The 15609-nt window shown below is 42.2% G+C and overlaps 2 protein-coding genes across 6 annotated transcripts in view; one reads left to right on the top strand and one right to left on the bottom strand.

The window, feature by feature from the left end:
* Coq6 (coenzyme Q6, monooxygenase) overlaps window positions 1-7457 on the top strand; it is a 44712-nt gene extending 37255 nt beyond the window's left edge. For 2 of the 4 annotated variants that reach the window (XM_029554442.1, XM_029554440.1), the window contains one exon: window positions 7320-7457. In XM_029554442.1, the coding sequence (XP_029410302.1) occupies window positions 7320-7442 (123 nt within the window). In that variant the 3' untranslated portion in view covers window positions 7443-7457. Of the gene's footprint in view, window positions 1-450; window positions 481-4255; window positions 4298-7319 lie in introns of those variants that run through there. The other 2 variants (XM_029554443.1, XM_029554444.1) reach the window with 2 other exon arrangements.
* The window catches only part of Entpd5 (ectonucleoside triphosphate diphosphohydrolase 5 (inactive)), a 61838-nt gene that overhangs the window by 29193 nt on the left and 17036 nt on the right, over window positions 1-15609 (bottom strand). For both annotated transcript variants that reach the window (XM_029554447.1, XM_017802365.2), the window contains exons 4-8: window positions 11756-12039; window positions 9536-9615; window positions 6655-6798; window positions 2344-2419; window positions 1862-1897 (exon numbers count right to left, since the gene is read on the bottom strand). In XM_029554447.1, coding sequence (XP_029410307.1) covers window positions 1862-1897; window positions 2344-2419; window positions 6655-6798; window positions 9536-9615; window positions 11756-11972 — 553 coding nt within the window. In that variant the 5' untranslated portion in view covers window positions 11973-12039. The remainder of the gene's footprint in view (window positions 1-1861; window positions 1898-2343; window positions 2420-6654; window positions 6799-9535; window positions 9616-11755; window positions 12040-15609) is intronic.

The raw sequence follows: 15609 nt of genomic DNA, 5'->3' as shown, positions 1-15609 counted from the left end.
TTTTTTGGCTAAAAGTCAAAATGTCCTTGGGCCTGTTAGCAGCATATTCTGTTCCAAAGGCCCAAAATATCAAAAGTATTTGGGAGCATGTATCTAATCCTTAAAAGATTTTAGGGTTACCTCTTCAGAGGGGGGAATGTTGGAGGGGAGGGAATGGGCATGGATTTGATCAAAACACCTTATATGTATGTAATTCTCAGTAAAGTTTTTGTAAAAGTTAAAAAAATAATTATCATCCCAGAGCAACAAGTGAAACCAGACACCATCAAGACAAGTGGTTTAAGGTTCCCTCATAGCAGCAGGTGCATAAAGGGTCTATTTGATGTTTTATGCATGCACAAGTCTTTTCATCTTTTGTCACCTTTCAATTTGAAATTGGTTTGTGATTCCATCTATGGGCACAGAAATCTTAGGCATCTGTGTTACTTTGATGTGTTTTGTTTGATACAGGGTCCTGCTATGTAGCCCAGAATGGCTTTTGGACTTGCAGTCCCTCTGCCTTCACCTCCCAAATGCTGAGATGCCAGGTGCACTACTGTGCACCTGGCATTTAGGCAGATTCAGAACTGGAAATTATCATCTTCTGAATGTCATCTTCAGGTGCCCTCTTCCTGGAATATGGATCCTATCCTACCCATTTAAATTAATTTGGTACTGTCTTATTTGTACCAGAACATTGTGAGATTCCTGGATAAGGGGATGCTTTTCATCACTGCTCTGGTGACCAGTGCCATTCCCTGCTTGTATCAGAGGCGTGAACAGAACCCACACTCTTAAGTCTTCCCTTTCTTAGCCAGTTTCTATTTTAAACAAACACCTGTGTCCTGCTGTACTTCTTAATTTTTCTGTTTTTATAGTTCCAAGAAATCAAATAGCCAATCCTGTTGAATGAATTCTTTTATAGTTTTCTAGTTACTTTTCTGTTTTATTTTTTTCCTTGCTAAAGCCTACACTAGACCATTTCAATCTCTCAAAGGGGTGGGGGCGTGCTAGCAAATGGCTGAATATAATGTGCACTTTAAACAATAAAGCTATTAATGGCATTTTTAGCAAGAAAAAAATTTTTTATTTATTTTTATTTTATGTGTATGAGTGTTATACCTGCATGTAAGTGCACCTAGAGGATAGAAGAGGGCACTGGATCCCCTGGAACCAGAGTTGTGCAGTGCCCATGGAGGATAGAAGAGGGCACTGCATCCCCTGGAACCAGAGTTACAGATGGTTGTTAGCAGCCATGTGGGTTGCTGGCATTGGAACCGAGTCTTCTGCAAGAATAGCCAGAGCTCTTAACCACTGAGCCATCTCTTCAGCCCCCTTAAATTTTTTTAAAATTTACTTTATTTTTATGTGCATGAGTGTTTTGCCTGCATGTATGTAAGTGTACCTGTGTTGTACAGTGCCTACAGAGGCCAGAAGAGGGCGTTGGATCCCCTGGAACTGGAGTTAAAGATGGTTTTTTAGCCATCCTGTGGGTGCTAGGAAGCAAACCTGGGTCATTTGCAAGTGCAGACAATGCTCTTAATTGCTGAGCTATCTCTCCAGCCTAAGATTCATTTTATTTTAAATTATATATATGTGTGTCTGTGTGTGGAGGGGGTGGTATACGCACATGAGTGTGGGTACCCACAAAGGCTACCTGGAGCTGGAATTACAAGTAGTTGTGAGCCACTTGATGTGGGTGCTGGAATGGAACTCAGTTCCTCTTTGTAAGAACAGTAAATGCTCTTAACCACTCTCCTGCCCCTACCCCATTATTTTAAAGAAAGAATGGTACAGGAAGAAAAAAAAGGATTTTATTCTTCCAATATGCTTGTGAAAGCCAGTTACAGTTATAAGATAAGCTCAAGGATATATTTGTTACCTGTTAGGAAATTCACAGTAACCCAAGCTAATATGCCTAAAGGAAGAGAAAAACAAGGGTTACATTCTAGAACATTTTTTCTCTTTCCTAGATCAGCTTCTTTTCTATTTCTTTCTGCCATGTCTACAGCACTATTTCCCTCTCCCCTTTTCTTCCATTCCCTGATACCCCATTACTCCTTGCTTCTTGTTTCTCCTTACTTAGTTCCTTTTTCTTTAGTGCTGGATCCATGTTCCCAATTCCTTTTGGGGTGTTTTTTTTTTTTTTTTTCTGATAGAGGGTCTCCTTGCAGCCCCAGCTGACCTGGAAGTCACTATGTAGACCAGGCTGGCCTTGAACTCTCAGAGATCCGCCTGCCTCCCAGAGTGCTGGGATCAAAGGTGTGCATTACCAAGTCCGGCCCATGTTCCCAATTCCTTCAATTGTGTCTTTCATTGACATGCCCCTTCCCCTCAAGGCATGCATTTCGCCACCTGTCCCACCTTCATAGGACCCATCCATGATGCTAACACTGTCTTCTGGGACCAGGAAAGGTGACTTCTTGAAGATCTCCTCCACCTAGGGAACAAGTGCAAAAATCTTGATTCCATGAGACAGTAAGACAAATTATCACATTTGGCTGTGTTCTGTAAGTTTTAGAAAACTGCTCTAGTCATTTTTCCCTGGATAAAATTTTAGCAGAACTAACTCATTTTCCCTAAGTAAAATTGGAAGAGATGGGGGCTGGAGAGATGGCTCAGTGGTTAAGAGCACTGACTGCTCTTGCAGAGGACCTTGGTTCAATTCCCAGCACCCACATGTTGACTAACAACTGTTTGTGACTCCAGTTCCAAGGGATCCGATGCCCTCTTCTGACCTCCGTGGGCATTGCATGACACGGGTGCACTTACATACATACATTCAGGCAATACACTCATATACACAAAATTTAAAATATATAAATATATATATTTTTTTAAAATATTTTATTTCTTATTTTTATTTTTATGTGTATGCGTGTATTGCCTGCGTGTAAGTAGGTACACCCATGTCGTGCAATGCCTGAGGAAGACAGAAGAGGCTGTCAGATCCCCTGGTACTGGGGTTACGGACAGTTGTTAGCTGCCATGTGGGTGCTGGGATTTCAACCTAGGTCTTCTGCAAGAACAACCAGTGTTCTTAACTGCTGAGCCATCTCTCCAGCCCCACAAAATTAAAAAAAAAAATGGATTTTTAAAAAAAGAAATTGGAAGAGGAACTAGGCAAGGAATTACTATTTTCTTTCAAAACAGAAACCAAGGATTCCTTTAAGCAACTTCTCTAAATTTATAGATCAAGTCGACCTACAGAAGAACATATACTGGACCCTATCAAACTCAAATCAAGAGCCTGTAATTTTGTGAAAAACCCTAATTCTAATGGGTGTGGTGATGCATGCCTTTAATCCCAGCAGATCTCTGTGAGATCAAGGCCATCCTGATCTACATAGTGAGTTTCAGGCTGGCTCTGGCTACAGGGAGACCTTGTCTCAAAAAAGACCCAAAAAACCAACAACAAAACCTAATTCTACCTAGACATGCACTGAACACCAGGAGGAGCCTTTCCAAGTCCATTCCTTAGATAAGTGATGAACCTACCACAGGGAAGGAGCTGAGGCACTCTATATTGGATTTTGTTGCATTGCTGGGGTCTCTAGAGTCTTGGAGAGATCTCAGATCTAACTTTATAGAGTCCAATTTTAGGAGACAGGAGTGATGATCTTACACAAATGCTTCTGATTCTTGATAAATAAAGGCCAATGGTATGTGGTATGGCCTTAAAATAATTACATTCATGTATTTTATGTGTGTATGCAACATGTTTGTATGTATGTGGGCCTGCACATACCACAGCACATGTGTGGAAATCATAGGGCAACTTTCATGAGTCTTTTCTGTCCTTCAACCATGTGAATCCTGGGGACTGAATTCAGGTTGTCACGTGTGGCAGCAAGCACCCTTACAAGTCATCTCACAGCCTGTGTTATGACTTATTTTTATGTGACTATGATGAGTGAGATATTCTCCAAATATGAATAAAAAGAACTCTAGTCAGTTTGCTGTTCTTATATCTGATGAGATAAAACACATCAAGCAGTGACCTATGGACCTTGTTTCAACCTATAAAACCAGCCAGTTAAGTTATCTGTAAATAAGCTTTAAAGAAGATAGCAGAAATAAGCAGGGACTTTCTACTCCAGCCTTCTCCATTCCTCTCCTCTGCTCCAAGTTTATTCTCAACACAGTACCCAGAATGGTATTTATTTGTGTGTATGTATATGTATGTGTTTATGTATGCACATATGTGCATAGGGGCCAAGGGTTAAAGTCAGGTGTCTTTCCCAATCACTTTCCACCTTATTTTTTTTTTTGACAGAGTGTGACTGAACTTGGAACTCGATAACTGGCTACGCAGACTCACTGGCCAGCAAGCCCTAGGGATCTTCTTGTCTCTCTCTCCCCAGCACTGGAAGTACAGGTGCACACTGCCACATCTGACTTTTTTTTTCGGTCTTTTTGAGACAGGATCTCCCTGTAACTCCAGCTGTCCTGGAACTCACTATGTAGACCAGGCTGGCCTTGAAATCACAGAGATCCACCTGGCTCTGCCTCCCGAGTGCTAGGATTAAAGGCATGTGCCACCACACCCGGCTCACATCTGACTTTTTATGAGTTTGGGAATCCAAACTCATAATCTCCTGCTTATGTAGGGAATGTTTTCCCAACTGATGGATCGTGTTTTTAAAATGCGTATCAGGTTATTTCTCCTTAGCTCAAAATATTCTGGTGTCTTCCTACCTTCCCTGTCCCCTAGCTTTTACTTTCTATCACACGAGCCACACTGACACTAGTGTCAGGCAGTGTCCTTGAGGACGGAAGAGGGTATCAGAACTGGAACTGGAGTTACAGACTGTTGTTTGTTGCCATGTGGGTGCTGGGATTCTTCTTTAAGAACAGCCAGTGCTCTTAAGCACTGAGCCATCTCTCCAGCCCTGAGTCTCCTTCTTCAGGGGCTATCTACCTTATTCTTTGAAACAGAGTCTCTCACTGGGACCTGGGGCTCACTGATTAGGCTAGATTGATTGGCCAGCAAGCCCCAGGAATTCTCCTGTCTCTACTTCCCCAGCACTGGGGTTATAAGTGTGTGTCACCTTGTCTGTTTCTTTGTTTTTTCAGGGTTTTGTTGTTGTTGTTGTTTTGGTTTTTTGAGAACTGGACCTCGCTATGTAGACCAGGCTGGCCTCAAACTCACAGAGAGCTGCTTGCCTCAGATTAAAGGAATGCACCACCACACCTGGTGTCTATTTGTTTGTCTATTTTTAATGTAAAGCAGGGGATCAAATGCAGGTCTTCAGGCTTGTGTGGAAAATACTTTACCGACTAAGCTATCGCCCCAGATAAGTAAATAAACATATTTCATTGTACATAAATGCCCTCCAGTATAGTTGATTTAAAACCATGTCTAGGGGCAGGCATGGTGGTGCATGACTTTAATCCCAGCACTTGGGAGGCAGAAGCAGGTGGATCTCTGTGAGTTAAGAGGCCAGCCTGGTCTACGCAGTGAGTTACAGGGAGATTCTGTCTCAAAAAGACCAAAAAAACCCAAAAAAACAAACAAACAAAAAAACACAAAAAAAAAACAAAAAACCATGTCTATGATTCTGCTTTCAGAAAATTCAAACGAGGGGCTGAAGAGATGGCTCAGTTGTTAAGGACACTGGCTGCTCTTGCAGATGATCCAGGTTTGGTTCTCAGCACCCACATGTTGGCTAACTGACCAGAACTCCAGTTCCAGAGGTTTGAACACCCTCTTCTGGCCTCCACAGGCATTGTACAACATGGGTGCATTTACATACATGCAGGCAAAACACTCATACAAATAAAATGAAAATAAACAAATAAAAAGGGGGGCTGGAGAGATGGCTCAGCAGTTTGCAGAGGGCCAGGATTTCCAGCACCTACATGGTGGCTAACAGCCATCCATAACTCCAGTTCCAGGGGATTGAACACCTTCTGGCCTCCACATGCACTGCACAACATGGATGTGCTTACATACATGTAAGCAATATACTCACACATAAAAATAAAGAAAAAAAATTTTTTTTAATTTTATTATTTTTAATTTCTGTGTATGAGTGTGTTGCCTGCATGTATGTGAGTGCACCCATGTCGTGCGATGCCGTGGAGGTCAGAAGAGGGCTTCGGATTCCCCTGGAACTGGAGTTAAGGATGGTTTGTAGCCGCCATGTGGGTGCTGGGAATCAAACCCGGGTCCTCTGCAAGAGCAGTCAGTGCTCTTAACCACTGAGCCATCTCTCCAGCTCCAGAAAAAAAAATTTTAAAAAGAAAATTCAAATGAAAAAAGATCTTGGAAGGCAGGTGAGATGGCTCAGTGGGCAAAGGCATTTATTGTCAAGCCTGATAACCTGAATTTCATCTCTGGGACCACATGGTGGAAAGAGAACTGACTCCTCTAAGTTATCCTTTGACCTCCATGCTGCCCTGTGGCAAACACAAAATTAAAACAAACAAATAAACAAATGGTTAATATCTTAAAGGGAAGTACTTAAACTTTTTAAGGAAAAGCTCTTTAAATTCAAGGGTAATAGTTTAAAGTGTAAATGACAAACTACAACAAACAAGAGCCCAGTCACCAGTGCTTTAGCAATGGTGAGATACTGAAAGCAGCAGTCATATTCCAAAATGCTAAACAATAAGAAAATATTCTTTGAGGAAAAATACTGAATTATATAAGATTCAGATTTCAAAAATTACCTCAAAGAGCAGAGCCTGGGCTTTCTGTTCTGGCAGTAAGCGAAGTCCTGCTGTTGCCTTCAGAACCACTGGGGTTGTTTTCCAGTGACTTCTGGGGATGGAGTCTTTGGCCAACTCTAAGAGTCCTTGAATAGTCTCAGCACCCTTTAAAAGAGATAATCCATACATCCAATGAGAAGGCCATTTAGTACCACTGGTCTATTTTTTCAATGTTCTTTGGGGGAACAGGAGCGATGTGATAGAGGGCTCTAGTCCCCCTTTGCTCTGCAGGAACAGAAACCTAGAGAAACAGGGAACTTTTTAAAAAAAGAGACTTTCATTTGGATAGTTGTATTTAAAATTATTCTTTTATAGACATGTCATTTTGGATGATTGTTATTTTATGCTTCTGTAAATTAGTTTTAGGTCAGAAAGGCAGTACAGAGAACTTAAGAGCTGGAGTCAGGAAGACCTGCTTACTAGCCATGACCTAACAGGGGGTTACCTGGTTTTCCTGGAGCTTGGTTTCCTCAGGTGGGGGATGGGCAATATGTCTCACATTGCCACTAAACTGGTGTGTGCACTAAATGAGGCATAGTGCTCACAAAACTGCTAGCTGTGGCTGTTATGTGATCTCTAGGCAGAATGTGGCAGGCTAATTTTCTTTCTTTTTTTTAAATCACCAGTACCAACATGCATGGCACACAGCAGATCATCAACTTAAGACAAATGAAAACCATTATTTAAAACCCACTGTTGGGGCTGGAGAGATGGCTCAGTGGTTAAGAACACTGGCTGTTCTTAAATAAGAATCCCAGCACCCACATGGCAGCTAACAACTGTCTGAAACTCCAGTTCCAGGGGATCTGACGGCCTCTTCTGTCCTCCGCAGGCAACGCATGACACAGGTGCACTTACCTACATGTAGGCAATACATGCATACACATAAAATAAAAATAAAAAATAATAAATAAAATATTTAAAACCCATTGTTTTGGCCAGGTGTGGTGGTACATGCCTTTAATCCCAGCACTTAGGAGGCAGAGCTGGCAGATCTCTGTGAGTTCATGAGTTCCAGGCCAGCTACATAGTAGTTCCAGGCCAGCTGGGGCTACAGGGAGACTGCCTCAAAAACAAAACAAAGCTGGGCGTGGTGGCGCATGCCTTTGCATGCAGGCGGATCTCTGTGAGTTCAAGGCCACTCTGGTCTACATAGTGAGTTCCAGGACAGCTGGGGCTACAGAGAGACCCTGTCTCAAAAAGACCAAAAAACCAAAACAAAACAAAAAAATCCATTGTTTCCCTGAGGAACCTTTATTGGATTAATATACTGCCCCACTGCCTTTTGAGACAGGGTGTCACTATGTAGCTAAAGCTGGCCTTGAACTCTTTATCCTGCTTCAGATTCCTTCTTGCTGGGCTGACAGATGTGCGAGCTACCACACTCACTCCCTTATTTATTATTATTAGCAAACATAATCCAATAATCTTTTCTAAATGTTAAATCAGCTTCTGCTAATTTAGTTGCTTTGTATAGCTCATTCCCTAGCACATTTGCTATTTCATGTGCTGAGCAAAGAAAAACGCATCTCAGTTCTTCAAGCTCAAATTGTTTTGTTTGTTTATTTGAAGCAAGGTCTTTCTGCAGCCCAGGCTGTTCATAAAACTCACTATGTAGCCTACAATGGTTTCAAACTCTTAGCAATCTTTTGCCTCAGAGTCCAAAGGGATAGAATTATAGGTATGAGCCACCACACCCAGCTTCTTTTTGTTTTGCTTTTTGAAACTGAAATGAGAATTCACTTGGTTTCCACATCTCAACTGCTGTTTACACTTCACATACTGTAGTATGCCATGTCCCTCTTCTGTATTAACATTAATACAGCTAATGGCTTCAATTAAAAATCTTTTTTTTTCTTTTTTTATGGGGCTGGAGAGATGGCTCAGCAGTTTAGAGCACTGACTGCTCTTGCAGAGGACCTGGGTTCGATTCCCAGCACCCACATGGAGGCTGCAAACGCCATCCTTAACTCCAGTTCTGGGGGGAATCCAAAGCCCTCTTCTGACCTCCGCAGCATTGCACAACACGGTGCACCCACTTATATGCCGGCAAAACAGTCATATACATAAAATAAAAATAAAATATTCAAAAAAAATCTTTTTTGTGTGTCAAACAATGTCAACCAGGTTAACTTAAAACAGTAAGTAAAAGAGAACAATTTTCTGTTTTGTTTTGTTTTGTTTGTTGAAACAAGTTCTCACTGAACCTGAAGCTAGGCTGGTGGCCAGCAAGTCCCAGAGATCCTCCTGTCCCTATTTCCCCTAGTGCTGGGGTTACAGGCAGGCATGTGAGCAAAGCCATGCCAATTTTTTTCATGGGTGCTGGGATCTGAATACAGGTCCTCATCCTTGCAGAGCAAGCATTCTTCCCCAATGAGCTATCTGTCCAGCTTCCAGAATCTATTTTCTAGCCTTTCTCTACCTATCTCTTGTGAGCCTGTGGTATACAGTTATGGTTATTCAGGAAGTTCACTGAGGAAGGAAAACCGATCTCACACATGGCCTCATTATTATTAATGAATAGCATGAGATATTTAACAACAGGGTATGGCAGAGTCATCCAGGCACTGAGACCCTAAACATCAAACCAAGCTATGTAGGCCTATAACCAAAGCTACTCAAGAGGGTAAGAAGGTAGGACCATAATTTTAAGGCCTGTCTGTGCTACTGAGTTCAAGATCAGCTTTGACAACTTAGCGGAAACCTGTCTCAAAAAGTAAAAAGAGGTCTAGGTATAGATATAGCTCAGTCATAGAATACTTACCTAGCATGCACGAAGCCCTCAGAGCTCTAGCACTACATAAAATGGAAACAAAAAGCCACAAAATCATAAGAGACTCACTCGCTTGGGTTGATCTACAAAAGCAGAAAGTCCTGGCTTCACAGACTCAAAAATTTCACCTTCCAAGAAAGGGAGCTGTCCTATTTGGTCCATGGAAAAAAAAGAGAGACAGCTGGTTACCAAAATTTAGGCTGCTTTAGATACAAATCTTTACAAGCTGTTAAATGACTTAGATTACTCCATATGATCCCACCTGTGAGGAATGTTTGCAGAAGTATTAGGAAGGTGGAATACGGGTCATTAGGCAACCACTGGAGGGTCCCTCTGCCATTTTTCTGGTGTCTCTGGGATTCTCTTACTCCTTTCCCCCAAATTCATATTTTTAAAACAGTTACTAAATTTTGCAACAGGGTTTCATTGTGTGGCCCAGGCTAGCCTTGAACTCTCTATATAGCCCTAGGGCTGGCCTTGAACTGTAATCTTCCTGCCTGAGTTCCCTAGGCTTTTTAGGTAACCTGAGCAAGGAAAGAAAACTGAGAATTCTAGAAAGTTAACCTTCTAGGTCCTTTCAGCTCCTTCTTCAAGGATGACAGCTTTAATGGACATTAGTGGACACTTTCCCCAGAAAACGACTCCCACAATTCTCAATATTCTGAATCTCTGGGCTATTAACTGATAGGTAAAGCAGGCGATGGATGAATCCAGTTGATTGGGAGAAAGCACCAAGACACAGATAAAACTCCACCAGGACACAGATAAAACTCCAGGGGAATAGAATTTATTAGCAAAGGAACACATGGGACAGATTCCCTTCTGGGCGGGGAAAATGTCTGCCCTGGGTCATGAGCTGGGGTCTTTTATAGGGGGAGGCTTGGGGGGTGGTGCAGAAGGCAGGAAGATGTATTTTTTAAAGTTAGGTGGGAGAGCAGACTGTTAAAACCTGCCCTCTTTAGAGATCAAAGGGGAAGCCTGCTGTATTGGCCCAATAGTGGAGAAAAGTCTGCTTCTCTTGACTTCAAAGACCAGGGTGCTTATTAACTCCATTTTCTCAGGGGCTTGTGAGATCCATTGAGGCCCTGTTGGTGAGGGGGTGAAGCTATCTGAACCTTAACATTAACTACCTTTAGAGAAGATGAAGGACAAATTACAGCTATACTTGGACATAAGAGTTTCATTCTCTCTCCCTTCTCCCACTCTTCAGCCTTATATATTCTACACTGGCCTTAAATATTCTATGTAGCAGAGAATAACCTTGAATTCCTGATCCTCTGCTTTAAAGTACTGGGATTATAGGTGTTAAGGTTCAGATAGCCCCGCCCCCTCACCAACAGGGCCTCATGGACCTCTCAAGCCCCCTGAGAAAAGGGAACGGAGTTGGTAAGTACCCTGGTCTTTGAAGTCAAGGGAAACAGACTCTTCTAAAAGGCAGCTTGCTTTTCCTTTGATCTCCAAAGACAAGATAAACAGATTCCACCTTTTAACCAGAGACTTCAGGAGCTGCTTCAGCACAGCAGCTTTTCCCTTATCTTTTTTTTTTTTTTTTTTTTCTTTTTTTGTCTTTTTGAGACAGCATCTCCCTGTAGCCCCAGCTGTCCTGGAACTATGTAGACCAGGCTGGCCTTGAACTCACAGAGATCCGCCTGGGATTAAAGGCGTGTGCCACCATGCCAGGCTGGCTCCCTTATTTTAAGAGGACAAAAACCAAACACTTCCTGACCCAGATCCTGGCTGATAGACGGAAAGGAGCGGGTTTTACAAGTTCCGCTTTTCCTGCTTCCCTGCTGCCCAATTTTTTCTAAAAAACTTCCTGCCTTCTGCACCCCCCTGAAGCCCTCCTATAAAGGCTCCAGCTCATGATCACTGGGCTGACATTTTTCCTTCCCCAAAGGGAAAGTGTTCCAGGCAAAATAAAACTATCCTGCTGAGAGTTTTATCTGTGTCTTGGTGCTTTCTCCCGATCAACTCTATTCGTCCATCGGCTACTTTTGCCTATCAATAGGCATGGGCCATCATGCCTGATTTATGTGGAGCCGTGGATCTAACCCAGGACTTTGTGCATGCCTGGTAAACTCCTGAGCTATATTTCCAGTCTGTCCCCCCATACCTATCTCTATCAATTCCACACTAAACTAAACTATGTGCTCAATTACAGAGGAAAATGTTCTCTAAAGAAAGACATTCACTGGCTATAAGATTCTTTAAATCGTATCATATGCTCAACACATTTGTTTCAGGGAGCAGATAGGATCACATAGATTGGAGGGTCCCAGCTGTGCTTACCTGATAGTTCTTGCACAAAGGTGTAAACATGAATTCGTGTTCCAGTGCTCCCAGCATCAAACATAATTCCATAAAAGGTGCCGGCACTGACATTGATGGGGCACATGGAAGACAAGAAGATGCCCTCAAACCAAGTTTTCTGGTCTCTGTAGAAACCAGTGCTACAAACACAGGATATCATCAGCATGAAAAAGACTGTGCCCCAGGGCATGGCCATATTCTTCCAAGATAGGTTAACTTGAGGCTTTGTTGCAGAAGCAGTGCTGCTCACACTCCTGTAGTGGCTTATGAACAAAGGTGCATAGGTTAGTCCTACTGGCTTTTTTAGTTAACTTTTTTTTTTAAAGAAAAAAAACAACCCAAAAAACAAAAAAAAACCCTCATTATGGAAATCCCACCCCTGTCTCCAAGGTGTTCCTTCTCTAATTCTAATAACCAGTACAGCCAGCTAAACCAGGGTACCACCCCTTAGGCCCTTCTTCTGAAGAGTATCTGGTTCCAAAAGGAAATTGGGATTTAAAATATATTTTCCCACACTTCGAATTATAGGATAGTTCTCACATACTCCAGGGCTGTTTGTTCTACCCTGCTATTACATGGTTGAGTTTAATTTTCTTCTAATCATTGTGAGAATTTTGCCTTTATATCATAAACTCACATCCCTTTCTTTTCCCTGCTTCCCTCTCTTCCTTCTTTTTGACTGGCAGTTAAGCTTTAGCTGCTGGTGTGGTGGTACGTGTCTTTAATCCCAGCACCCAGGAGGCAAAGGCAGGTGGTTCTCTGAGTTTGAGATCAGCCTGATCTATATGCAAGTTCCAGGCCAGTCAGGGACACACAGTAAGACCCTGTCTTTTTTTTTTTTTTAATTGTTATTATTATTATTATTTGTCTTTTTTGAGACAGGGTCTCCTTGTAGCCCCAGCTGTCCTGGAATTCACTATGTAGACCAGGCTGGCCTTGAACTCACAAAGATCTGCCTGCCTCTGCCTCCCAAGTGCTGGGGATTAAAGGCGTGCATCACCATGCCCGGCCTAATTTATTATTTTTATTTTATGTGTATGAGTGTATTGTCTGTATGTTAAGTGCACCTGTGATGGAAAAGGGCATCTGATCCCCCTGGAACTGGAGTTATGAATGGCTGTTAGCCACCATGTGGGTGCTAGGACTCAAACCTGGGTCATCTGCAAAAGCAGCCAGTGCTCTTAACCACTGAACCATCTCTCTAGCCCCTGTAAGATTCTGTCGTAAAAAAAAAAAAAGAAAAAAAAAGAAAAAGAAAGCATCAGCTGGATCTGATGGTACAGACCTGTAATCCCAGCTATTCTGTGGCTGAAGCAGGGAGGATCACAAGTTTGAGGCTTGCCTCTACTGGAGTTTGTCTAAGGTTAACCTGGTCAATTTAGCAAGACTGTCTCAAAATGAAAAATTTTGTATGGGTTCTCCCTGTAGCCCCAGCTGGCCTGGAACTTGCTCTGCAAACCAAGATGGTCTTGGTCTCACTGAGATCTGCCTGCCTCTGCCTCCCAAGTGCAGGTTACTGCCACCACACCCAGCCATGGAAAAGATTTTTTTTTTTTTTTTTTTTTTTTTGGTCTTTTTGAGACAAGGTCTCCCTGTAGCTCCAGCTGTCCTGGAACTATGTAGACCAGGCTGGCCTTGAACTCACAGGGATCCACCTGCCTCTGCCTCCTTGAGTGCTGGGATTAAAGGCGTGTGCCACCACGCCCAGCAAAGATTTTTAAAAGAGGATGTTGCTCAATTTAGAGTATGATTGCCTAGCATGTATAAAGCCCTGTGTTCAATACCCAGCACCATATAAGCCAGGCATGGTTGTAAGCTTGTCACCTCAGCACTCAGGAGGTGGAAGCAAGAAGGTCAGAAATTCAAGGTCATCCTTGCCTACATAATGTGAAGCCAACCTGGAATATACAAGACCCTGTCTGAAAACAAGTGGGGGATGGGAGGAGGGTGGCTGGGGATATATATGAGAGGTAAAGTACTCTCCTAGCATTCAAGAGGCCTTAGATTTAATTCTCAATATTGAAGGAAATAAAGTTTAACTTTTTAAAAAATTTATGTGTTTTGCCTGCATATTTTTAAGTGCACCACATGTGCCTGGTGCTTGCAGAGACCAGAAGAGCAGATCCCCTGGAACTGGCTTTAAGGATGGGCGTTAACCACTATGTAGGTGGCTGGGAAACAAACCTGGGTCCTCTACAAGAGCAGCCAGTGCTCTTAACCGCTGAGCTATCTCTCCAGCAGCCTTTTCCACCCCAAGTTTAACTTCTAAGTTAAAAGTTTCAGAGACATTATAAAGTCCAGAACTGTGGAGATAGCTCATGTAGTTGAGTGCTTGCCTTGCATACATGATGCCCTGGGTTCAATCCTGACCACCACATAAACCAGGTGTGGTGGTACAAGCCTAGCAAACTTGGGAGGTAGTAAGTAGGAGGGTTAGCAATTCAGGATCATCCTAAGCTAAACAGTGAGTTCAATACCAGCAGGATGTATCAGAAGTTCAAGGTCATTCTCAGCCACACAGTGAATTTGAGATTAGCCTATAATGAATGAGACTCTGATTCAACAATAAAAAAGTTAAACAGTTCCCATCTTTGGGATGTGTTTCTAAACAACAAAAATTAGGTCACTGAACTGCAACCTGTGGTCAACACTGGCAGTGGCTTTCATATATATTTTAAGGAAATAAATCAACTTAATTAAAAAATATCTAGCAAATAAGACTATTTCAGGCCATGTTACTGTCTCAAGAATTTATGCTGGGTGTGGTGGCGCATGCCTTTGATCCCAGCACTCCAGATGCAGAGGCAGGTGGATCTCTGTGAGTTCAAGGCCAGCCTGGTCTATATATCGAGTTTCAGGTCAGCTGGGGCTACAGGGAGACCCTGTCTCAAAAAAAAAAAAAAAAAGACCAAAACAAAGAATTTAAGAGTGCATGGGAAATCATTCTATGCTTTGCTGGAAGTCATAAAGCAAGTCAGTGGTGTGCTGGGTGAGAATGAGCTGATCTTCTTAAAGGGAGGGACTCTAGATAGATAGAACACATCCCAGTGGATGAACCTGCACTGAGAGACATCAGGGGACACTATCTTTACATGATAGGCCTTAACATAAATGACAGAAGGTATGAACTCCAGTGAGGGGAGGGGCAGTGCCAAAGTGGAAGGGAGTATAAAGATGATTTTTCTGTATGAAATACACAAAAATTTAATTAAAAAAATTTTTTTAAGTCAGTGGTGAAATGTTGGCCAGAAACCAGAAGTCTTGCCTATCTTTTTACCTAATTCCAAATACCCCTCTTACAGAAAGTAACTGTATTTTTAATGTGTCCTCAGTGGAGATGAAAACAGTAGTGTACTTGGCACTATTTGTTTTGAATTTGTGCATGATGGAGGTTAGATTACAAATGCTGCTGGAAGCCTGGAATAAAGACATGGAACACAGAGAACACAATAAAGAGAATAAAACTATCAGGTCAGTCCTGCATTTCAGTTCTAGCATTTGCATTTACTGGGATCTATGAGATCTTGAGCCTCAGCCTCTGAGCCTCCACTTTCTCTTCTGGAAAATGAGAATAAGAACAACTACTCTATCTTCTTTCCTTGGTAATTAGGAAAGTCAAATGTTATTTTACACACACACACACACACACACACACAAAATTCTGTTTTAAATTACAAAGCATTGTTCAAAGATTATGTAATATCTTCTAATGTTTTCCTAGGGCTGATATTGTAGAAAAAAGGGAGGAGACGAAGGATTTGTTATTATTGCTAGATTATTTATTATTAATATTTTCAAAATGTATGGGAGGCTTATTTTTCATCATTATGTGC

The sequence above is a fragment of the Nannospalax galili genome, unplaced genomic scaffold (genome assembly GCF_000622305.1).
Source record: "Nannospalax galili isolate Female #2095 unplaced genomic scaffold, S.galili_v1.0 scaffold24, whole genome shotgun sequence".
Lineage (NCBI taxonomy): Eukaryota > Metazoa > Chordata > Mammalia > Rodentia > Spalacidae > Nannospalax > Nannospalax galili.
This window is presented reverse-complemented; position numbering and strand designations above follow the sequence as displayed.